Source organism: Agelaius phoeniceus, chromosome 24, assembly GCF_051311805.1.
Source record: "Agelaius phoeniceus isolate bAgePho1 chromosome 24, bAgePho1.hap1, whole genome shotgun sequence".
Taxonomy (NCBI): domain Eukaryota; kingdom Metazoa; phylum Chordata; class Aves; order Passeriformes; family Icteridae; genus Agelaius; species Agelaius phoeniceus.
Window position 1 is genome coordinate 2,964,192 of NC_135288.1, and position 17,651 is coordinate 2,981,842.

A 17,651-nucleotide genomic window follows, 5' to 3' on the forward strand; every position below is an offset into this window, starting at 1 on the left:
CACACAGACTCACACAGATTGAGAAACGGACACACAGACAGACACGCTCACACAGGCACAAGGACAGACAGACACACACACAAACACAGACACATGGACACACAGAGACACAGACACACACACACATGGACAGACATACACAGACAAACACACAGACACGGACACTCTCACACGGACACATGGACACACACTCTCTCACTCTCACGGACACACGGACATTCTCACGGACACACACTCACTCTCACATAGACACACGGACACTCACACTCACGGACACACACACGGACACACTCACACTGTCTCACACGGACACTGTCTCAGACACACTCACTCTCTCCCGCTCTATGACACACGGAGACAGACACACGGATAGTCTCACACTGTGTCACGGACAGACACACGGACACTCTCTCACTCACGCTCACACGGACACTCTCACACTGTGTCACACACACTCTCGCGCTGACGCAGACAGACAGACACACAGACAGACACACGGACGGACAGACGGACACACGGCCACTCTGTCTCTGTCGGACCCCGCCGGTCCCGTCCCCTCCCCCGCCGCCCACGTGCAGCCCCGCACGCGCCGCCGGCCCCCGCGCGCCCCCTCCCACGCCCCCCATCCGCGGCCCCTCGGCCCCGCCCCCCCGCGCTGGCTCCGCCCCCTACTTCACGCCGCCCAATGGGCGCCGTCCCCTCGTACAACCCCCGCCCTGGCCCCGCCCCCGGCCTCCCGCCGCCCAATGGGCGCCGCGGCCTCGCGCCGCCCCCGCCCGCGCTTTAAGCGGCTCCAATGCCCGGGCGGCGGCCGCGCCTCCGCCCCGCTGCTCAGCGCACCGCGCGCCCCGCGCCTCAGCGCCCCGGCCCCGCCGAACGCCCGCCCGCCCTCACGGCCCCGGCTCCGGCCCCGGCCCCGCCATGGACACCGGCAGCAAGGTGAGCCCGCGCCCCCGGCCCCGCGTTACGCAACCCCCGCCCGCCCCCGCACACGCGCGATCGCCGCGTTTTGCTTTATTTTGTCCCCTCAGCCCCAGCGGAGCCCTCCCCGCAGAGCGGCCGGTGCCGGCTCCGCGCCTCGCAGCGCGCCCGGCCGCCGCTCCCGGGCTCCCCGCTGTCCCCGGAAGGCGGAAACGCGGCGGAGAGACCCAGTGCTGTCCCTTTTGACCCTGTTTCGGAGCGAGGGCGGCCCCAGAGCCCAGCGAGGGCCGGGGCGGCTCTGGGGGGCTGCGGGGTTGGGGTGAGCCCGCCGGGACCCCCCGATCCCCGCAGGGCTGGGGCTCGGCCGGGCACATCCCGCCCGGAGCTTCTGACCCAGTTCCCATTAATTTATCCCAGACTGTGGAGTTATTAAATGCTCGGAGCTCTCCCGGCCGCTCGGCAGCCGCCGGGATCCACCAACACCGTCCCCGTGCTAAATTAATTAATTTAGATTTAATTTAAGGGGGTAAAAGCCCAGAACCATGCCGGTGGTTGATTCTAACAGGTCACTGACCTCAACCCCCACTTGCTTCATTCCAACCACCAAAGTATTTCCGTCCCCGCCAATACTCCCGACCGGGAGTAGCTGGAATAATTCCAAATGGTTTGGGGTTTTCTTATTCGGGGGGCGGATGTGTTAGGAAACTGGCCGCGTGGCGGCACGAAGCGTAATTAATCCCCAAAATCGTGATTTTATCCTAATTAAAGATGCGACGGGCGAACGATCCCTCTCGGTATTTATTTCCCCCCCCCGCAAAACAACTCCCTCTACCCCCCTCCTCCTCCGGCTTTTGACCATGAAATACGCATTTTTCTTAAATTTAAGGATCTATATCTAGATCTCGATATAACCTCCTGTATTTTTGGTGATTCCAGGCTGTTTTGCAGGCCGGGCGGTGGGGATGGGGTGGGAGCCGGGAACGTGCCGGCCGGCAGCGCGGTGATGGGGGCAGGAATTAAACGCAAATTTGGTCTCATACCCAAGAAATCCGACGCATTTAACTCCCGGCTTCCCGAATGGAGCCGGAGCCGCGTTCCCGCTGCTTTCCCAGCTCCGCAACCTCCCCCCTCCGCCCGGCCTTGGATGGATTTGGGTTAGAAATGATTAATTTTGGGAAAGGTAATTAATCTCCAGGATGATTTGCCGAGCGCTGATGGGTGACACTTCCATCCAGAGTGTGGTTTTGCATGGAATAAAAAAAAGATTTTTCATGGAAGCAGCTGGAGGTTGGGAGATGGGAGACAAACTCCCCTCTCGAACCCCCCTTTATATTTAATAATTAATATTATTAATACGGTTAACCCGGGTCGTGTGTCTGTGCACATTCCGTGTGTTTTTTCCAGCTCGTTCCATGCAAAACCCTCTCCCGTCCTGGTCGCAGTTGCAAAACTCGCAGCGATTGTGTCGCCGTCCCTGGATGACCTTTAAGTAGGGAAGCAAAACAAATCAAAAACCCAAATTCCGCCGCTCTGCTGCCCCTTCCCACCCCGTCCCCGGTTCTCTCCCCAGCCCAGATCCCCACGGGGCCGCTGTGACCCCCGAATTCTCTGCCTTTAAATGCCCTCCCGTGGCTTTGGAGTGGATTTTTCCTGGCTTTTGGTGGGGGTGTGAGTTTTTCTCGGGTTGGGAGGCAGCTGCAGCCGTGTTACCCGTGTGCCCTGGTGCAAATGAGTGTGCAAATGAGTGCCCACGTCCCCTCTGTGTCCCCTTTGCATCCCCTCGGGAGCGGTGGCTGCTCCCTGAATCCTCGTGGATCATTTTAATTGTGTGTTTGTCATCTGGGTTTGCCCGAAATTCCCTCCTGGGCCCCCCTTTTTAAGTGTTATTTGGATTTTTAAGGGATTACTAATTTGTTCTTGTTCCGTAGCATCCCAAAATCTTCCACGCTGGAGTTAAAAAAAAAAAAAAGAACAGGATGTGCTCCTGGGACCTTTTTTTCCTGTTATTGCTAATTTGATTTTAGAGAATTTTTTTATGTCACTTGATCTATTAAACAATCAGCATGCCAAAATTGCCCAAATCCTCTTGAAATTCTCTTCCAGGACACTTTTTTTTAGTATTATTTAGAAGGAATTATGAATTCCTTATTTTTCATGTAGCAGCAGCATCCCAAAATCCTCCATGCTCGAATGAGAAAAAGTTGGAATTCCCTACCGGGCCACTCATTTTAATATCTTTATATAAATATTTTGATATTATTATTTTGCTTTTAAAGGGATTATTCATTCCTTTGATCCATGAGGTGGATCCCAAGGTCCTTCCAGGCTGGAGGATAAAAAAAAAAAAGGTTAAATATAGAGTTGTAAAGCCAAAGGCTGCGGGTTTGGGGGGCCCCTGTTGGCCCCCCAGATCCTCCTCAGAGTGTCCTGGCTTCCGTGTTGGAGCTGGAGAGGAAGCAGGAAGCAGCCAAAAAGAAAACAAATGCTATAAATTCATTAAAAACCTGCCTTTTCTGTAACATAGAGGAATTCTTAAGGGATAAAACCAAGAGTTTGGGGGTCTAGCCAGGCTTAAATAAGTTTATTTTATGGAAATCAGAGGGGATTTATCCCAAAACTCCTGATAAAGATGCTTTTTTCCTGCAAGGAGTTAAAAAAAAAAAACCTCCCCACAGCCCCACGTGAGGTTTGGCAGGAGCTGCCTGAGCAAAGCTGCCCTTAAAAATCGACTTTTCCCTTTATTTAATTATTTCCCCCCCCCTAAACTTGCCTTTAATGGCGAAGTTCAAGCTGAAAGGCTCTGGGATCCGAGCAGGGCAGCGAGTTTGGGCTGGGGAGGGAGGGGAAGGAGCTGACTCACCCTGACCCTCCTCGGGACGAGCCTCCAAAAAGCGATTTTCCTGCCAGCTTTTCCTTTTCCTATCTCCAAACTGCTGGAATGTCATGAAAATACCAAGATTTTTTTTTTGGCCAGAATTGAATCTATTTTTATTTTATTTTAGCCATGAGAAGTTGCCTTTTTTTTTTTTCGAAATGTTAAAATTGAAAAATGAATTTTTTTTTTTTTTTTTTTTTTTTTTTTAGATTTTTAAAAAAAATTTAAATTTTTTTTTTTTTTTTGGGGTAGTGGCTGGTGTGGGTGCATCAAGCTGTTGTTACCTCTCACCTTCCTGGAGCAAAGTTCACCTGGCTGCCGCATCCCCATCCCTGGAGCCATGACTCACCTGTGCTTGCCCTACCCTGCCAGCTCCTGGGGTGCCCTTTAGCCAGGAAAAAATCAAAATCTGCACCCAAATGCACCCGGGTGATCCTCCAAAAAACAAAGGGAAATCACCCCATCATCCCCCAAACCTGCCAATTCCCTCCAAACCCACTCAAATCCCCCATTGTTTTAAAATAAGGTTTCCCCCAGCAACAAGTGCTTTTAACATCCTAATTTTTTGGGGGATGGATAAAGAAATTGTGGGGGTTTTGGGGCTTTTTTTGTGTTTTTCTTTTGGGGGGACACCACCAACTTCCCAGCCTGGTTGTGCCCTCCCAAACACGGAGGTGTTTTCTCCTCTACTCCAAAGCACCAAGCAAATCCAAGTGCCAAAACCTCCCTGATTAGTTGTGTTGGGGCCAAGCCTAATTAATGAGCTTCATTAACGGGCCTGGCTTCATTCCCTCTGCTTTTCCCCTGGGAACTTTCACGCGGTGGCCAGAGTGGCAAGGTCAGGGAGCAGCATTAAACCCATTATTTCTGAAAAGAAAGAGGAGATTTGCTTCTTAAATATTAAAAAAAAATCCTTTTTGGAGAGGGAGCTGGAGTCACCTCCCCTCATTTAGCTGGGATCTGAGGCATCCATCCCTTGGGAATATTCATCCAAACCACCCTGGGAGCATCCTTGGGGTGACGTGTTGGTATTTAGGGAGAACCCCCTCAAGTGCAGGGGTTTATCAATTTCACGTGGCTGATTAAAAGCTGATTAAGTGGGAATGTCGGATCCTGGTTCCAGTGCCGGGAAAATCTCCTGCCTGCGATAATTGGGCCGCTAACGAAGGTGGCCCAGGCAGCGCTGGCCTGCCCTGACCCCGCTCCCAAACAAGGCTCTGATTGTTGCTGTGGCTCAGGCGGGAGGAAGAGGAGGCTGGGGAAGGAAGGCTTTGCCAGCTAACCGGGCTTTTGCTCAGTGACTCTTAATTAGGCTGGGGTGGGAAGCTGTTGTTGGTGCAGCTTCCAGGAGCATCCTGCTGGCCCCGAGCCCCAGGGTCAGCTCCTTGCAGCCCCCACAACACCTCCAGGGCTGGAATCCCCCAAGCCATGGGGGTTTTAACCCCCTCAAAATGACATTTTTTGGTCATTATTTTTCCCCCCTTAGCACCAAAACTAGCGTGTTTTCTCTTTGATCCTGAATATTTGTACTCGCCGCCTTCCCAGTGTCCTGTGTATCGCTGTGCTGTGGAGACAGGGCTGGGCATTTAACCCTTTTTCCCTGGTTTTGTCCCATGCAATGCCCTGGGATCGCTGTGCTGGGGGTGACAGAGCTTTGGGGATCCCAAATTTAACTCCTTTTCCTTGTTTTTGTCCCATGCAGTGCCCTGGGATCACTGTGCTGGGGGTGACAGGGCTGTGAGGATCCCAGATTTAACCCCTTTTTCCCTGTTTGTGTCCTGTGCAGTGCCCTGGTATCGCTCTGCTGTGGAGACAGGGCTGTGGATTTAACCCTTTTTCCCTGGTTTTGTCCCATGCAGTGCCCTGGGCTGTGAGGATCCCAGATTTAACCCCTTTTCCCCTGTTTTTGTCCTGTATTGCTCTGCTGTGGAGACAGGGCTGTGGGGATCCCAAATTTAACCCCTTTTCCTTGTTTGTGTCCCGTGCAGTGCCCTGGTATCGCTCTGTTGTAGAGACAGGGCTGTGAATTTAACCCTTTTTCCCTGGTTTTGTCCCATGCAGTGCCCTGGGATCACTGTGCTGGGGGTGACAGGGCTGTGGGGATCCCAGATTTAACCCCTTTTTCCCTGTTTTTGTCCCATGCAGTGCCCTGGGCTGTGAGGATCCCAGACTTAACCCCTTTTTCCCCGTTTCTGTCCCCTGCAATGCCCTGGACTGCAGGGATCCCAGATTTAACCCCTTTTCCCTGTTTTTGTCCTGTGCAGTGCCCTGGGCTGTGAAGGATCCCAAATTTAACCCCTTTTTCCCCCTTTTTATCCCCTGCAGTGCCCTGGGCTGTGAAAGATCCCAGATTTAACCCTTTTTTCCCTGTTTCTGTCCCCTGCAGTGCCCTGGGCTGTGTGGATCCCAAATTTAACCCCTTTTTCCCCGTTTTTGTCCCCTGCAGTGCCCTGGGCTGTGAAAGATCCCAGATTTAACCCTTTTTTCCCCATTTCCATCCCCTGCAGTGCCCTGGGCTGTGAAAGATCCCAGATTTAACCCTTTTTTCCCTGTTTTCTGGCAGATGACGGCTCGCCTGATGCTGGCTGTGGGAGGAGCAGTGCTGGGCTCCCTCCAGTTTGGGTACAACACCGGCGTCATCAACGCCCCGCAGAAGGTGAGAGATCCCAGAAACCTCCACGGGGCAATTCCAGCCCCCCCAGCCTGTGTCTGACAACAAACCAGCCTCTGTGCCAGCCTGGCTAAAATAGTACATCCCACTAGGCAGCTTAGGGCTCTAATGGGATTTGAGAGGGAGTTATTTAGCTCCAGCCTTCCCTGGAGAATTTGTTTTCCTCCTCCTTGCTTGGTGTTTTTTATGTTGGGGGGGGGGAAAAAAAAAAATCCCAGCATTGCCTGGGTGTGGCCAGTGGAACTTTTCACCTCGCTCTTAGTGAAGGTCTGGGAGTTAATTAAGGTTTGAGTCATCCCCAGTGGCTGCTCTGACCAGAGCTGGGGGTTTTGCATGCAGCACAGTGGCTTGTGAGGAGAGAGAGCTGGGAAGGGCTGGGAGCAGGAGGGAGTGCAGGAAATGTTGGCTCATCCCCTCATGCCCAGCAAAGCAGGGAATCCCTGGAATTTCTGCTCCTTCCAGCTGGGCTTGGTGGGGTTTTATGGAGCCCTTTGCTGTGGTGGTTTGGGGATGGGTGACCCTTCAGTCATGGGGTTATAAAGGATTTGGATTGGGAGGAACCTTTAGAGGGTCATTGAGGCCATTTCCCAGCCATGGGCAAGGACAGGAGCTTGGTGAAGCTACCAGTGATGGGCTAGCTTTAAAAATACATCAAAAGTGTAGAAAATGTAAAATTTGGATATGTGTATAATGTGTATATATATATGTATATATATGTGTGTGTATATATATATGTGTATACATATATATGTGTGTATATATATATATATATATATATATATGTCATGGTTTGACTCTGGTGCAATGCCAGTGCCCCCCAGCATCCCAAAAAACTCAAACTTTTCAAAACTTCCTTTTCAAACCAGGACACTAAAGGAAATTTTTGTATGCAAAATTTTTTGGTATTCATAAATTTTTGGTGAAGCTACCAGTGATGGGCTAGCTTTAAAAATACAGCAAAAGTATACAAAAAGTGTATATTTTGTATATGTAGATATGTGTCATGGTACAGCCAGGACCCTCCTGCTGCTGCTGGATACTGGTGGTCCATGGAAAACTTGACTTTTCCCACATTTGGTGGCTATTTGAGGTGTTAAATGCTTGGGTAATAAGCTCAGGGTTGCAATGTGGTGCTTGCAGCGTCCCCTGGGCACAGCTCTTGTGCTGGGATGAGGTGAGGAGGCACAGCCTGAGCTCTGGTGGGAGCAGAGCTGTCCCCAGGTGTCATCAGCCCAAAGATTGCAACCCCCTGGGGCAGGATGCAGCTGCCAGGGTTAAATCCCACCCCAGTGAGTGCTTCTGGAATGTCACCACAAGCACTGGGAAAACTCCTTGTGGGATAAAGACCCTGTGGGAAGAGGAAAAAAGCCAGGGATTTGTTCAAGGTGTTGCATGATTGAATCCCAGGGCTGAAGGCTGCAGCTCCTTCCCCCCTCACCCAGAACCTGCTGAAGGCCTCCTGAAATATCCCAAATATCCCTCCTTGCTTCACATGCACTGGTGTGAGGATGGGGATGGCCTCTGGAGCAGCCTTGGAGCTGGGAAATGCCTGGCATGGCACTGAGGAGCTGCTCCCCAGCACCTGCCCTGACTTTCCCCAGCCCTGGCACTGTGGGAGGGGGGAATGCTGTGCCCAGCACCCTGCTCAGAGCCAAATCCCAGGAGCAGCTCTGTTCCCTGGACTGGAGGCTCTCCCCATGCTCTCCCAGCTGCTCTGGGTGCTCAGGGATCAGCTCTGAGCTTCTGCAGATCCCCCCCTGCAAATCCAGACACTCCTGGTGGGTGTTGCCACAGTTTTCCTCATGATTTTGGGGATGAATTAGAGGATATGCCTTCTGTTGATGGAGAGACAAAACTGTCTTTTGTCCCCTTAAAAAGGAAAGAAGCCCAGAAGATTCTCTCCTTGATTAGGTGAAAAAGGCATCTCATAGGCTTGGGGGACTTCACCTCAAACTTAAGGATAGATGGACAAGAGGCAAAAGGTCCCACCTGAACAATTTACTAGAAAAAGGAGAGAACAAAGAAACAAAACTTTTGTGAGGTGTTTTACCAGGAGCAAAAACCTCTTGCACCTGGATCAGTTTTTCTCTGCAAAGAGTTTGTTACTTTGCCTTTTATTGAAACTTTTTGGTTTCCAATGCTGCAACAGAAGCCATCCTGGTGATTTTCTGTGTCTCCAAAGACAGCTGAGCTATCTCTTGAAGAGACAACTATTTCTATGAATCCCTTGGGCTCAGGCCAGGAGGAGGCACAGGGTGCAGGACCAGTCACCAGCGTTGAGGGGAAGGATTTGGGATGCTCCATGTGGGAGCACAAGGGGAGGGAGGTGGGATGGGGGGCAGCAGGATGTGCTGGACACAGGGGATCATCCCAGCCTTAAGGATGGGGACACCAAGTGTGGAACTGGGGTAGGGCCACGTTACTGTGCAGGATGGAGTGGGGGCACTGGGATAAACTGGGTGCAGGATTGGGACAGGAATGCCTTGGGGCACAGGATGGGGATGCAGTGGGATAAACTGGAGTGAAGGGTTGGGATGGGGATGCACTCAGATGCATCAGGGCACAGGTTTGGGATGCACTGGTTTGAGATTCATGGAGCTGCAGGGTGGGGATGAATCCCAGCACTGAGCTGAAAGCCCCAGTTTTAGGGAAAACAATTTTTTTTTCCTTCAAACCCATTTTTCACCTCTTTTCCTCTCCCAAAAACCACTGTGTTCTTTAAAGCATCCTCCCTTTTTTCCAGGAGGAAGGGGCAGGAGGGGCTGTTATATTAAGATACCCCCTGGGCCTATGAGAGCCTGAGCCAGCCCAATTATTCTCCAATAATCCAATCAATTATTTATTTTGGGAATACTGGTAAAAGGGGAAAGAGCATCCAAACCCCTGGGTGAAAACAGGAGGGAGCAAAATCACTTAAATATGGAAATTGTAACAATTTCTGTGCTTTGGAAGAGGAACAACTTGGCAAAATTATGATACTGTTGGCACTTGCACCCAGCCCAGTGTATGTTTCTTGTGCTGTCTCTGCCAGGGCTCCTGGTTGGGCTTGGGTTGATGGGAAAAGTGGAAAGTGAGGCACAGTGGTGTAAACAGTGAATTGGGAGTGAAACCATTCAGTGCAGCAAAATCTTGGAGCCACCTGAGGCCCAGCAAAGCAGGGAATCCCTGGAATTTCTGCTCCTTCCAGCTGGGCTTGGTGGGGTTTTATGGAGCCCTTTGCTGTGGTGGTTTGGGGATGGGTGACCCTTCAGTCATGGGGTTATAAAGGATTTGGATTGGGAGGAACCTTTAGAGGGTCATTGAGGCCATTTTCCCAGCCATGGGCAAGGACAGGAGCTTGGTGAAGCTACCAGTGATGGGCTAGCTTTAAAAATACATCAAAAGTATAAAAAATGTGAAATTTGGATATGTGTATATATATATATATATATATATATATATATATATGTGTCATGGTTTGACTCTGGTGCAATGCCAGTGACCCCCAGCATCTCAAAAAACTCAAACTTTTCAAAAGTTTCTTTTCAAACCAGGACACTAAAGGAAATTTTTGTATGCAAAATTTTTTGTATTCAAAAATTTTTGGTGAAGCTACCAGTGATGGGCTAGCTTTAAAAATACAGCAAAATATACAAAATGTATCTATTTTATATATATCTGTAGATATGTGTCATGGTTTAAAAATACAGCAAAAGTATACAAAATGTATATATTTTATGTATGTGTAGATATGTGTCATGGTTTAAAAATACAGCAAAATATACAAAATGTATATATTTTATGTATGTGTAGATATGTGTCATGGTTTAAAAATACAGCACAAGTATACAAAAAGTATATATTTTGTATATGTGTGGATATGTGTCATGGTTTAAATATACAGCAAAAGTATACAAAATGTATATATTTTGTATATGTAGATATATATGTCATGGTTTAAAAATACAGCAAAAGTATACAAAATGTATATATTTTGTATATGTAGATATATATGTCATGGTTTAAAAATACAGCAAAAGTATACAAAATGTATATATTTTGTATATGTAGATATATATGTCATGGTTTAAAAATACAGCAAAAGTATACAAAATTTTTATATTTTGTATATGTAGATATATATGTCATGGTTTAAAAATACAGCAAAAGTATACAAAATGTATATATTTTGTATATGTAGATATATATGTCATGGTTTAAAAATACAGCAAAAGTATACAAAATGTATATATTTTGTATATGTGTAGATATGTGTCATGGTTAAAAATACAGCAAAATATACAAAATGTATATATTTTATATATGTGTAGATATATTTCATGGTTTAAAAATACAGCAAAATATACAAAATGTATATATTTTATATATATGTATATATATGTCATGGTTTGACACTGGTGCAATGCCAGTGCCCCCAGGGAGCACAGCATCCCTAAAAACTCACTTTCTTTTCAGACCAGGACACTATACAAAAATTTTTGTATACAAAAGTTTTGTGTATAGAAAGATGCAAAATTTATATGAAACCACCTGAAATTCACAAACCAGGCTGTTCTTGGTGTGTCAAACCAAGGCCTGTGTTGGGTGTTGGCATCACGGTCCTGCAGAACCATGGCAGAGATCGTGTCCTATGGAATTCTCTGGGGGGAAAATCCTGGAAATCCAACTCCAGGAGTATCCAAGGGGATGGGAGCTGCCCCGTGTTCCTCCCTTTGCTCCGCAGGGCCGGCGCATCTCTGGCTCCTGCCCTGCCCTGGGGAGCAGCGTGACCTCCCCGTGCCTGCCCGGCCAGTTTGGCCTCCCTCCCTCCCTCTCTCCGGGCAGGGCGAGCCCAGAACCCGTCGGGCTGCATTTCCCAGTGGATCCCAGCAGTTCCTCCCTTGGCCAGCGGCTCCGGTGACGCATCGTCTCGTGAGAGACTCGTCGCTCCGGTGGCGCGGCCTTGACGCGCGCTTTGGTTTCCCTCCTTGTTCTCCAGGTGATTGAGGACTTCTACAACGTCACGTGGGTGTACAGATACGGGGAGCCCATCAGCCCCGCCACCCTCACCACGCTCTGGTCCCTCTCCGTTGCCATCTTCTCTGTCGGGGGCATGATCGGCTCCTTCTCCGTGGGGCTCTTTGTCAATCGCTTTGGAAGGTGAGCTCTGAGCCTGGAGGATCCTGCACTGGGGAGGCTCTGCTGCCTCACCCCACCCTGGTGTTCCAAGGGCTGACCTTGGGGTTCTCTCCCGGTGTTCCTCACGGGGTTCTCTCCCGGTGTTCCTCACGGGGTTCTCTCCCGGTGTTCCTCACGGGGTTCTCTCCCGGTGTTCCTCACGGGGTTCTCTCCCGGTGTTCCTCACGGGGTTCTCTCCCGGTGTTCCTCACGGGGTTCTCTCCCGGTGTTCCTCACGGGGTTCTCTCCCGGTGTTCCTCACGGGGTTCTCTCCCGGTGTTCCTCACGGGGTTCTCTCCCGGTGTTCCTCACGGGGTTCTCTCCCGGTGTTCCTCACGGGGTTCTCTCCCGGTGTTCCTCACGGGGTTCTCTCCCGGTGTTCCTCACGGGGTTCTCTCCCGGTGTTCCTCACGGGGTTCTCTCCCGGTGTTCCTCACGGGGTTCTCTCCCGGTGTTCCTCACGGGGTTCTCTCCCGGTGTTCCTCACGGGGTTCTCTCCCGGTGTTCCTCACCGGGTTCTCTCCCGGTGTTCCTCACCTCTCTCCTCCGTCTCTCTCCAGGCGCAATTCCATGTTGATGTCCAACATCCTTGCCTTTGTGTCAGCTGTGCTCATGGGCTTCTCCAAGATGGCTTTCTCCTTTGAGATGCTCATCCTGGGCCGCTTCATCATCGGCCTCTACTCTGGCCTCACCACGGGTTTCGTGCCCATGTATGTGGGCGAGGTGTCCCCTACTGCCCTGCGGGGGGCCCTGGGCACCTTCCACCAGCTTGGCATCGTCCTGGGCATCCTCATTGCACAGGTGAGCACTGCAGAATGTTTTGGGGGGGTTCCCCCTTTTTTTTGACCCTGACACTCCTCAGGGCTTGCAAGGATGAGGTGATGTGGATCTGAAAACCTTTCAGGTGGATCTGGGGTGGGAGGGGTGAAGCTGGAGCTCAGCAGGAGCAGGGATGCTGTGGAATCTGAAGGTTTGGGATGGGTAGCATCAGGATATCAGCATCTCTTGGCCATCTGGAAGCAGCACAGGAGTCCCTCCAATGGCTGTTCCAGTTTGGAGCACACCATGAGTTGCAGAGTTGTGTCCAACCAGGACTTTTCCAGCTGGGATGGGTGGCTCAACCTTTCTACTCCTCTTCAGGTGTTTGGTTTGGACTTGATCATGGGAAACGAGTCTCTCTGGCCGCTGCTGCTGGGCTTCATCTTCGTCCCTGCCCTGCTGCAGTGCATCATCCTGCCCTTCGCCCCCGAGAGCCCCCGCTTCCTGCTCATCAACCGCAACGAGGAGAACAAAGCCAAGAGTGGTGAGTGACCCCTCTGCAGGGCCCATCCTGGCACTCTGCATGGTCCTTGACTTCTCCTGAGCCCACCTCTCCCTCTCAGTCCTCAAGAAGCTGCGAGGCACGACAGATGTGAGCAGTGACCTGCAGGAGATGAAGGAGGAGAGCCGGCAGATGATGAGGGAGAAGAAGGTGACCATCATGGAGCTGTTCCGCTCGCCCATGTACCGCCAGCCCATCCTCATCGCCATTGTCCTGCAGCTCTCCCAGCAGCTCTCAGGGATCAACGCGGTGAGTTTGGGTGGGGACTCAATGCCAGGGGTCAGCTTGCTTCACCCAGAGCTCCAGGACCTGACTTGTGGTGCCTCCCTGCCCTTTGTAGGTCTTCTACTACTCCACCAGCATCTTCGAGAAGTCGGGGGTGGAGCAGCCTGTCTATGCCACCATTGGCTCTGGTGTGGTGAACACAGCCTTCACGGTGGTCTCGGTGAGTTTGGCCCCTCCAGGGTCTCTCCAGGGAAGGTGGGAGGAGGGGCCTTTCCTGCAGGCTGGGAGGTGCTGATGGATCTTGTCCATCCCACAGCTCTTCGTGGTGGAGAGAGCCGGACGCAGGACCCTGCACCTCATTGGGCTGGCGGGGATGGCTGGATGTGCCATTCTCATGACCATCGCCCTCACGCTGCTGGTGAGTGCTGGGGAGGCTGGGAGGAGGAGGAGGAGGGATGGCTGGGGAGGAGGAAGGACTTATTCCTCCTTGAAGTGATGGCTGAGCACTCAGTCCCCATTGTCACATCTCTCCTGAGCTCCTAGAATTCCAGCTTCCAGCTCATGGCTCCTGTGCCAGCACCAGCTGAGGTGTCCAGGTGCCACGTCCCCTTCATGGCACCAACCTTCTCCCTTGTTCTAGGACCAAATGCCCTGGATGTCCTACCTCAGCATTGTGGCCATCTTTGGGTTTGTGGCCTTCTTTGAGATTGGCCCAGGCCCCATCCCGTGGTTCATCGTGGCCGAGCTGTTCAGCCAAGGCCCCCGTCCCGCTGCTTTCGCTGTGGCCGGGCTCTCCAACTGGACCTCCAACTTCATCGTGGGAATGGGCTTCCAGTACATTGCGGTAATGATGGCTGGAAGGGCTGGGGAATGATGGCTGGAGCCCCGGGGGAGTGGGGCATGGCACTGGGGACACAGGCATCTGGAGGTCCCAGAGGATCCCAGCAATCCAGGGGAGTCTCAATCCCAGCCTGTCAGACTGCAGTGGTTCAGATCCCAGTTCTGTATCAGGGATGGAAACTGTCCAGCTGGATCCCTGTGCCAGACTCCAGTGCAGGATCCCATTGTTGGATCCTCCTGCCAAATCCAAACCCCAGGTCTGGTTGCTGGTTCCTGGTGCTGGATCTCATTACCAGATTTTGATGTTGAGTCCTGGTGTCAGATCTTGGTGCCAAATCCTGCTGCTGGATCCAGTGTTGAATTCCAGGGCCACGTTCTTCAGCCCTAAAACCTACACTGAGGTGGTTGGGTGGTTAAGATCCCTTGGGAAGGACTTGGGGCTGGAGCAGGAGCTTGACTTAGTGTTTCTTATGGAACTCGAGATGTTCCTTGAAAGGAGGACCTGGGTTTTGGATGGCCATGGCACGGTGTGGGCAGGGTGGTACCAGCTGGTGCTTCAACCATGGCCCATCACTCTGTGTGTGAATGGAGCTGGGGAAGGTCTGGAGCTACCAGGAGCTGCTGGGGGGGCTCAGCCTGGAGAAGAGGAGGCTCAGGGGGGACCTTCTGGCTCTGCAGAGCTCCTGACAGGAGGGGACAGCTGGGGAGGGGGGGTCAAGCCCTGCTCCCAGGGAACAGGGACAGGATGAGAGGACCCACCCCAAGCTGTGCCAGGGGAGGTTTAGATTGGATATTGAGAAGACTTCATGGAAAGGGGGGTCAGGGAGGTGGTGAAATCACCATCCTTGGAAGTGCTCAAAAACACACGGATGTGGCACCTGGGGCATGGGTTAGGGTGGACCTGGCAGTGCAGGGTTGGTGGTTGGACTCAGTCTTGGTGTGCTTTTCCAACCTCAACAACTCCACAATTCCGTGACCTCCATCCACGCGCTCACCTCCTCCTTTCCCTTCAATCCCAGCAACTCTGTGGCTCCTACGTCTTCATCATCTTCACGGTGCTGCTCGTGCTCTTCTTCATCTTCACCTACTTCAAGGTGCCGGAGACCAAAGGCCGGACCTTCGATGAGATCGCCTCGGGCTTCCGGCAGAGCGGGGGCGGCCAGAGCGACAAAACCCCGGACGAGTTCCACAGCCTGGGCGCCGACTCGCAGGTGTAACCTGGACCCCGGCTGTGCCGCCGCCCCCCAGCCCGGGGGGACTTTTTAAAACACTTTGTACAGACCCCAGGCAGGAGGGAGTGGAGTGTGGGGGGAGGATCTGGCTCTGATGCCCCCTCTCCAGCCTCCCCCAGTGGTTTACTGGGGACAGACTGAGCTATTTTATTTTATTTTATTTTTTTGTTTTTTTCCTGCTAGGAACGAATTTTATTTAATTTTTTTAGTTGGTTTCGCGTCCAAGATTTCAAAGCCAATAGGTGTTTTAAAACCCAGCCATGCAGCCCCCAGCACAGGAGGGCTGTTTCCCTGTTTTTTGTATCGATGACGCGATAGTTATTTAACGGAAAATCACGTAGAGGAAGTTTTTAAAAAGCTGGAAACTTATTTTTTAACATTCTAATCATAGAGGAAAAAAAAAATCACATAAATTGACTAAATCTAATATTTTTTTAAAAGAAAAAAAAAAAAACCTACCAAGGAAATGAGTCCTTTTTTTAAAAGTCTCCTTGATTTCAAGCCCTGCGGTGGGTTCGTGGACGGGGACCTCCCGCCCGGGGCAGCGCGGAGGACGGAGCCGTCCGGATGGATCGGTTGGAAAGGTCAATCCATTGTCACAGGCTCCTCCTCTCCTTTCACCTGAATTTCCAGCTGGGAGGGGGAAAAATGGGAGAGGGGGGGGGAGATGTGTTCTTGTTGTTGAATTTTTTGGGATTAATCTTGGCAATATTTGCCCGACAGTGAAGCGCCAGCGGCAGCCGCACACGACAACTTCCCCCTCCATCACCACCCCCATCCCAGGACTCACCAAAATCCAGCACCGCATGGATACAGCTGTTTCCTGCTCTGTGTATAGACTGGAAGATATTTATATTATATATATTTTTGTTCAATGGTTGTTAATAGTAGACATTTAAGTTATAGCGTTTCTGATTTGACAAGCCAAGTACTGTAAATATTCTTGGAGTATATTCACACTGTATAATTGCATACAAAAGGTACAGAAAAAGGTTATAGTTTCTATAGCAACTAAGAAAACAAAAAAAAAAAGCTTGTACATGGTTAGGATGACTTTTGTATAGTTCTGCACTGTAGTTGTATCTATTGCACTGAATTTCAGGCTGTAGTATATTAAAAATACACATGAGAAATACTGTCCTTTTCAAACAAAACTGAAAACACACACAAAAAAAAAAGCATTTCCCTGAGTGCAGCTGGTGTGGGAGCTCCTGGCACATTCCCAAAGCCACAGGGAAGGTTGTTTTTTTTTTGTTTGTGTTGTTTTTTTTGTTGGTTTTTTTTTTTAATAGTATCTTTTTTAAAATGTATTTGTTTGGTTTGGAAGTGATGACACTTGACCACACGTGAAAGAAAATAAAGGGGAGGGGGGGAATAAAATAAATCTTTTAAAAATGCCTGTTCTCAGCTGGTTGTGGCACAGCCTCACCAAGCTCTGGGGGTGTGTGTGTGGTTTTTTAAGCAAATCCCTGCAGTGAAGTGCCAAGGGGAAGGTGTGTGGTGTGAACAATAAAGGAGAATGTGAGCAGCCACCCAGCCCTGGTGTCCTGTGCCTTTATTTCTCACAGCCAAACTTTCCCTGCCCTGGCAGGGCTGGGGGGGTGTCTGGGAGTGCGTGTCCCTGCAAAGCTTTTCCACCACGGGCATGACTCACCTGCTTGCAAAATCCCTGCTCTGGGTGCACAAGCAGCTTTTAATTGCCTGGAGCAGCCTGGGCTGGGATCACGGGGGCACCTGGCTGGAGCTGTCCTGCCCCATGGATCCCAAACCTGCTCCCCTTGCCCAGCACAGAGCCTTGGTCATGCCATGAGCACCTGAGCAAGGCAAGGCAGGCAGGAGGTTGCTGCTGCTCTGTGCCTTTGGTTTTTTTCCCCTCCAGCTGAGAAGGTGCCAAGAGCTGCAAGCCTGAACACTTTCAGGCAAAGAAATGCTGATCTTGGTCACTTCAGGCTTTTTTCTATTTCTTGAAGCTGCACTTTGCCCTGCAGGGCATGGCTGTTGTAGGAATTGTTCTTGCAGTGTCTTTAAGAGCTCCCCAGAATGTTCTTTCTGTGCCCAGGGCTCCTCTCCTCACTCTGCTCTTTCATTCCTGGCTCCAGGAGATGCTCAGCCCTGCACAACCTTCATTTCCAGGCTGGCTTTGTTTTGTTCAGAGCAGCCCCACAGCCGTGCAGGCTCAGCCTGGGAGCACTGGAGGGATTACAGAACGACCAAGCTCCAAATCCCTGCTGACCCAAATCCCTGTGCCCCGGGGCACTGTGCCAGCAGGCACAGCTCCCCAGCATCCCCCACCCCACGGCACCGATCGTTCCAGGCCCTTCCAGCACCTCCCACCCCACCGAGGTGGTTATTCCACACCTGCTGGGGTGGAGACACCACTAGCATCTCCCTCAGCAGTGTTGGGAGGTC

General features: G+C 51.1%; 1 protein-coding gene across 2 annotated transcripts; it reads left to right on the forward strand.

The window, feature by feature from the left end:
• Positions 1–761: 761 nt before the first annotated feature.
• Positions 762–16,778, forward strand: SLC2A1 (solute carrier family 2 member 1). 2 transcript variants are annotated; one of them, XM_077190218.1, is made up of 11 exons: positions 762–939; positions 6,360–6,452; positions 11,446–11,606; positions 12,185–12,425; positions 12,765–12,927; positions 13,007–13,194; positions 13,286–13,390; positions 13,487–13,588; positions 13,811–14,014; positions 15,030–15,221; positions 15,966–16,778. In XM_077190218.1, the coding sequence occupies exons 1-11, from the start codon at positions 922–924 to the stop codon at positions 15,966–15,968; spliced, it is 1,470 nt and encodes a 489-aa protein (XP_077046333.1). In that variant the 5' UTR covers positions 762–921; the 3' UTR covers positions 15,969–16,778. The 2 variants fall into 2 exon arrangements, with proteins under 2 accessions (XP_077046333.1, XP_054503683.1); XM_054647708.2 differs by having other exon boundaries at positions 763–939; positions 15,030–16,778.
• Positions 16,779–17,651: the final 873 nt, after the last annotated feature.

Excerpts from the sequence above, each read along its gene's own strand:
- SLC2A1 (XM_054647708.2), top strand. Across the intron at positions 12,928-13,006 it reads GGAGAACAAAGCCAAGAGTG|TCCTCAAGAAGCTGCGAGGC; the intron begins GTGAGTGACCCC and ends TCTCCCTCTCAG. Across the intron at positions 13,391-13,486 it reads CAGCCTTCACGGTGGTCTCG|CTCTTCGTGGTGGAGAGAGC; the intron begins GTGAGTTTGGCC and ends TCCATCCCACAG.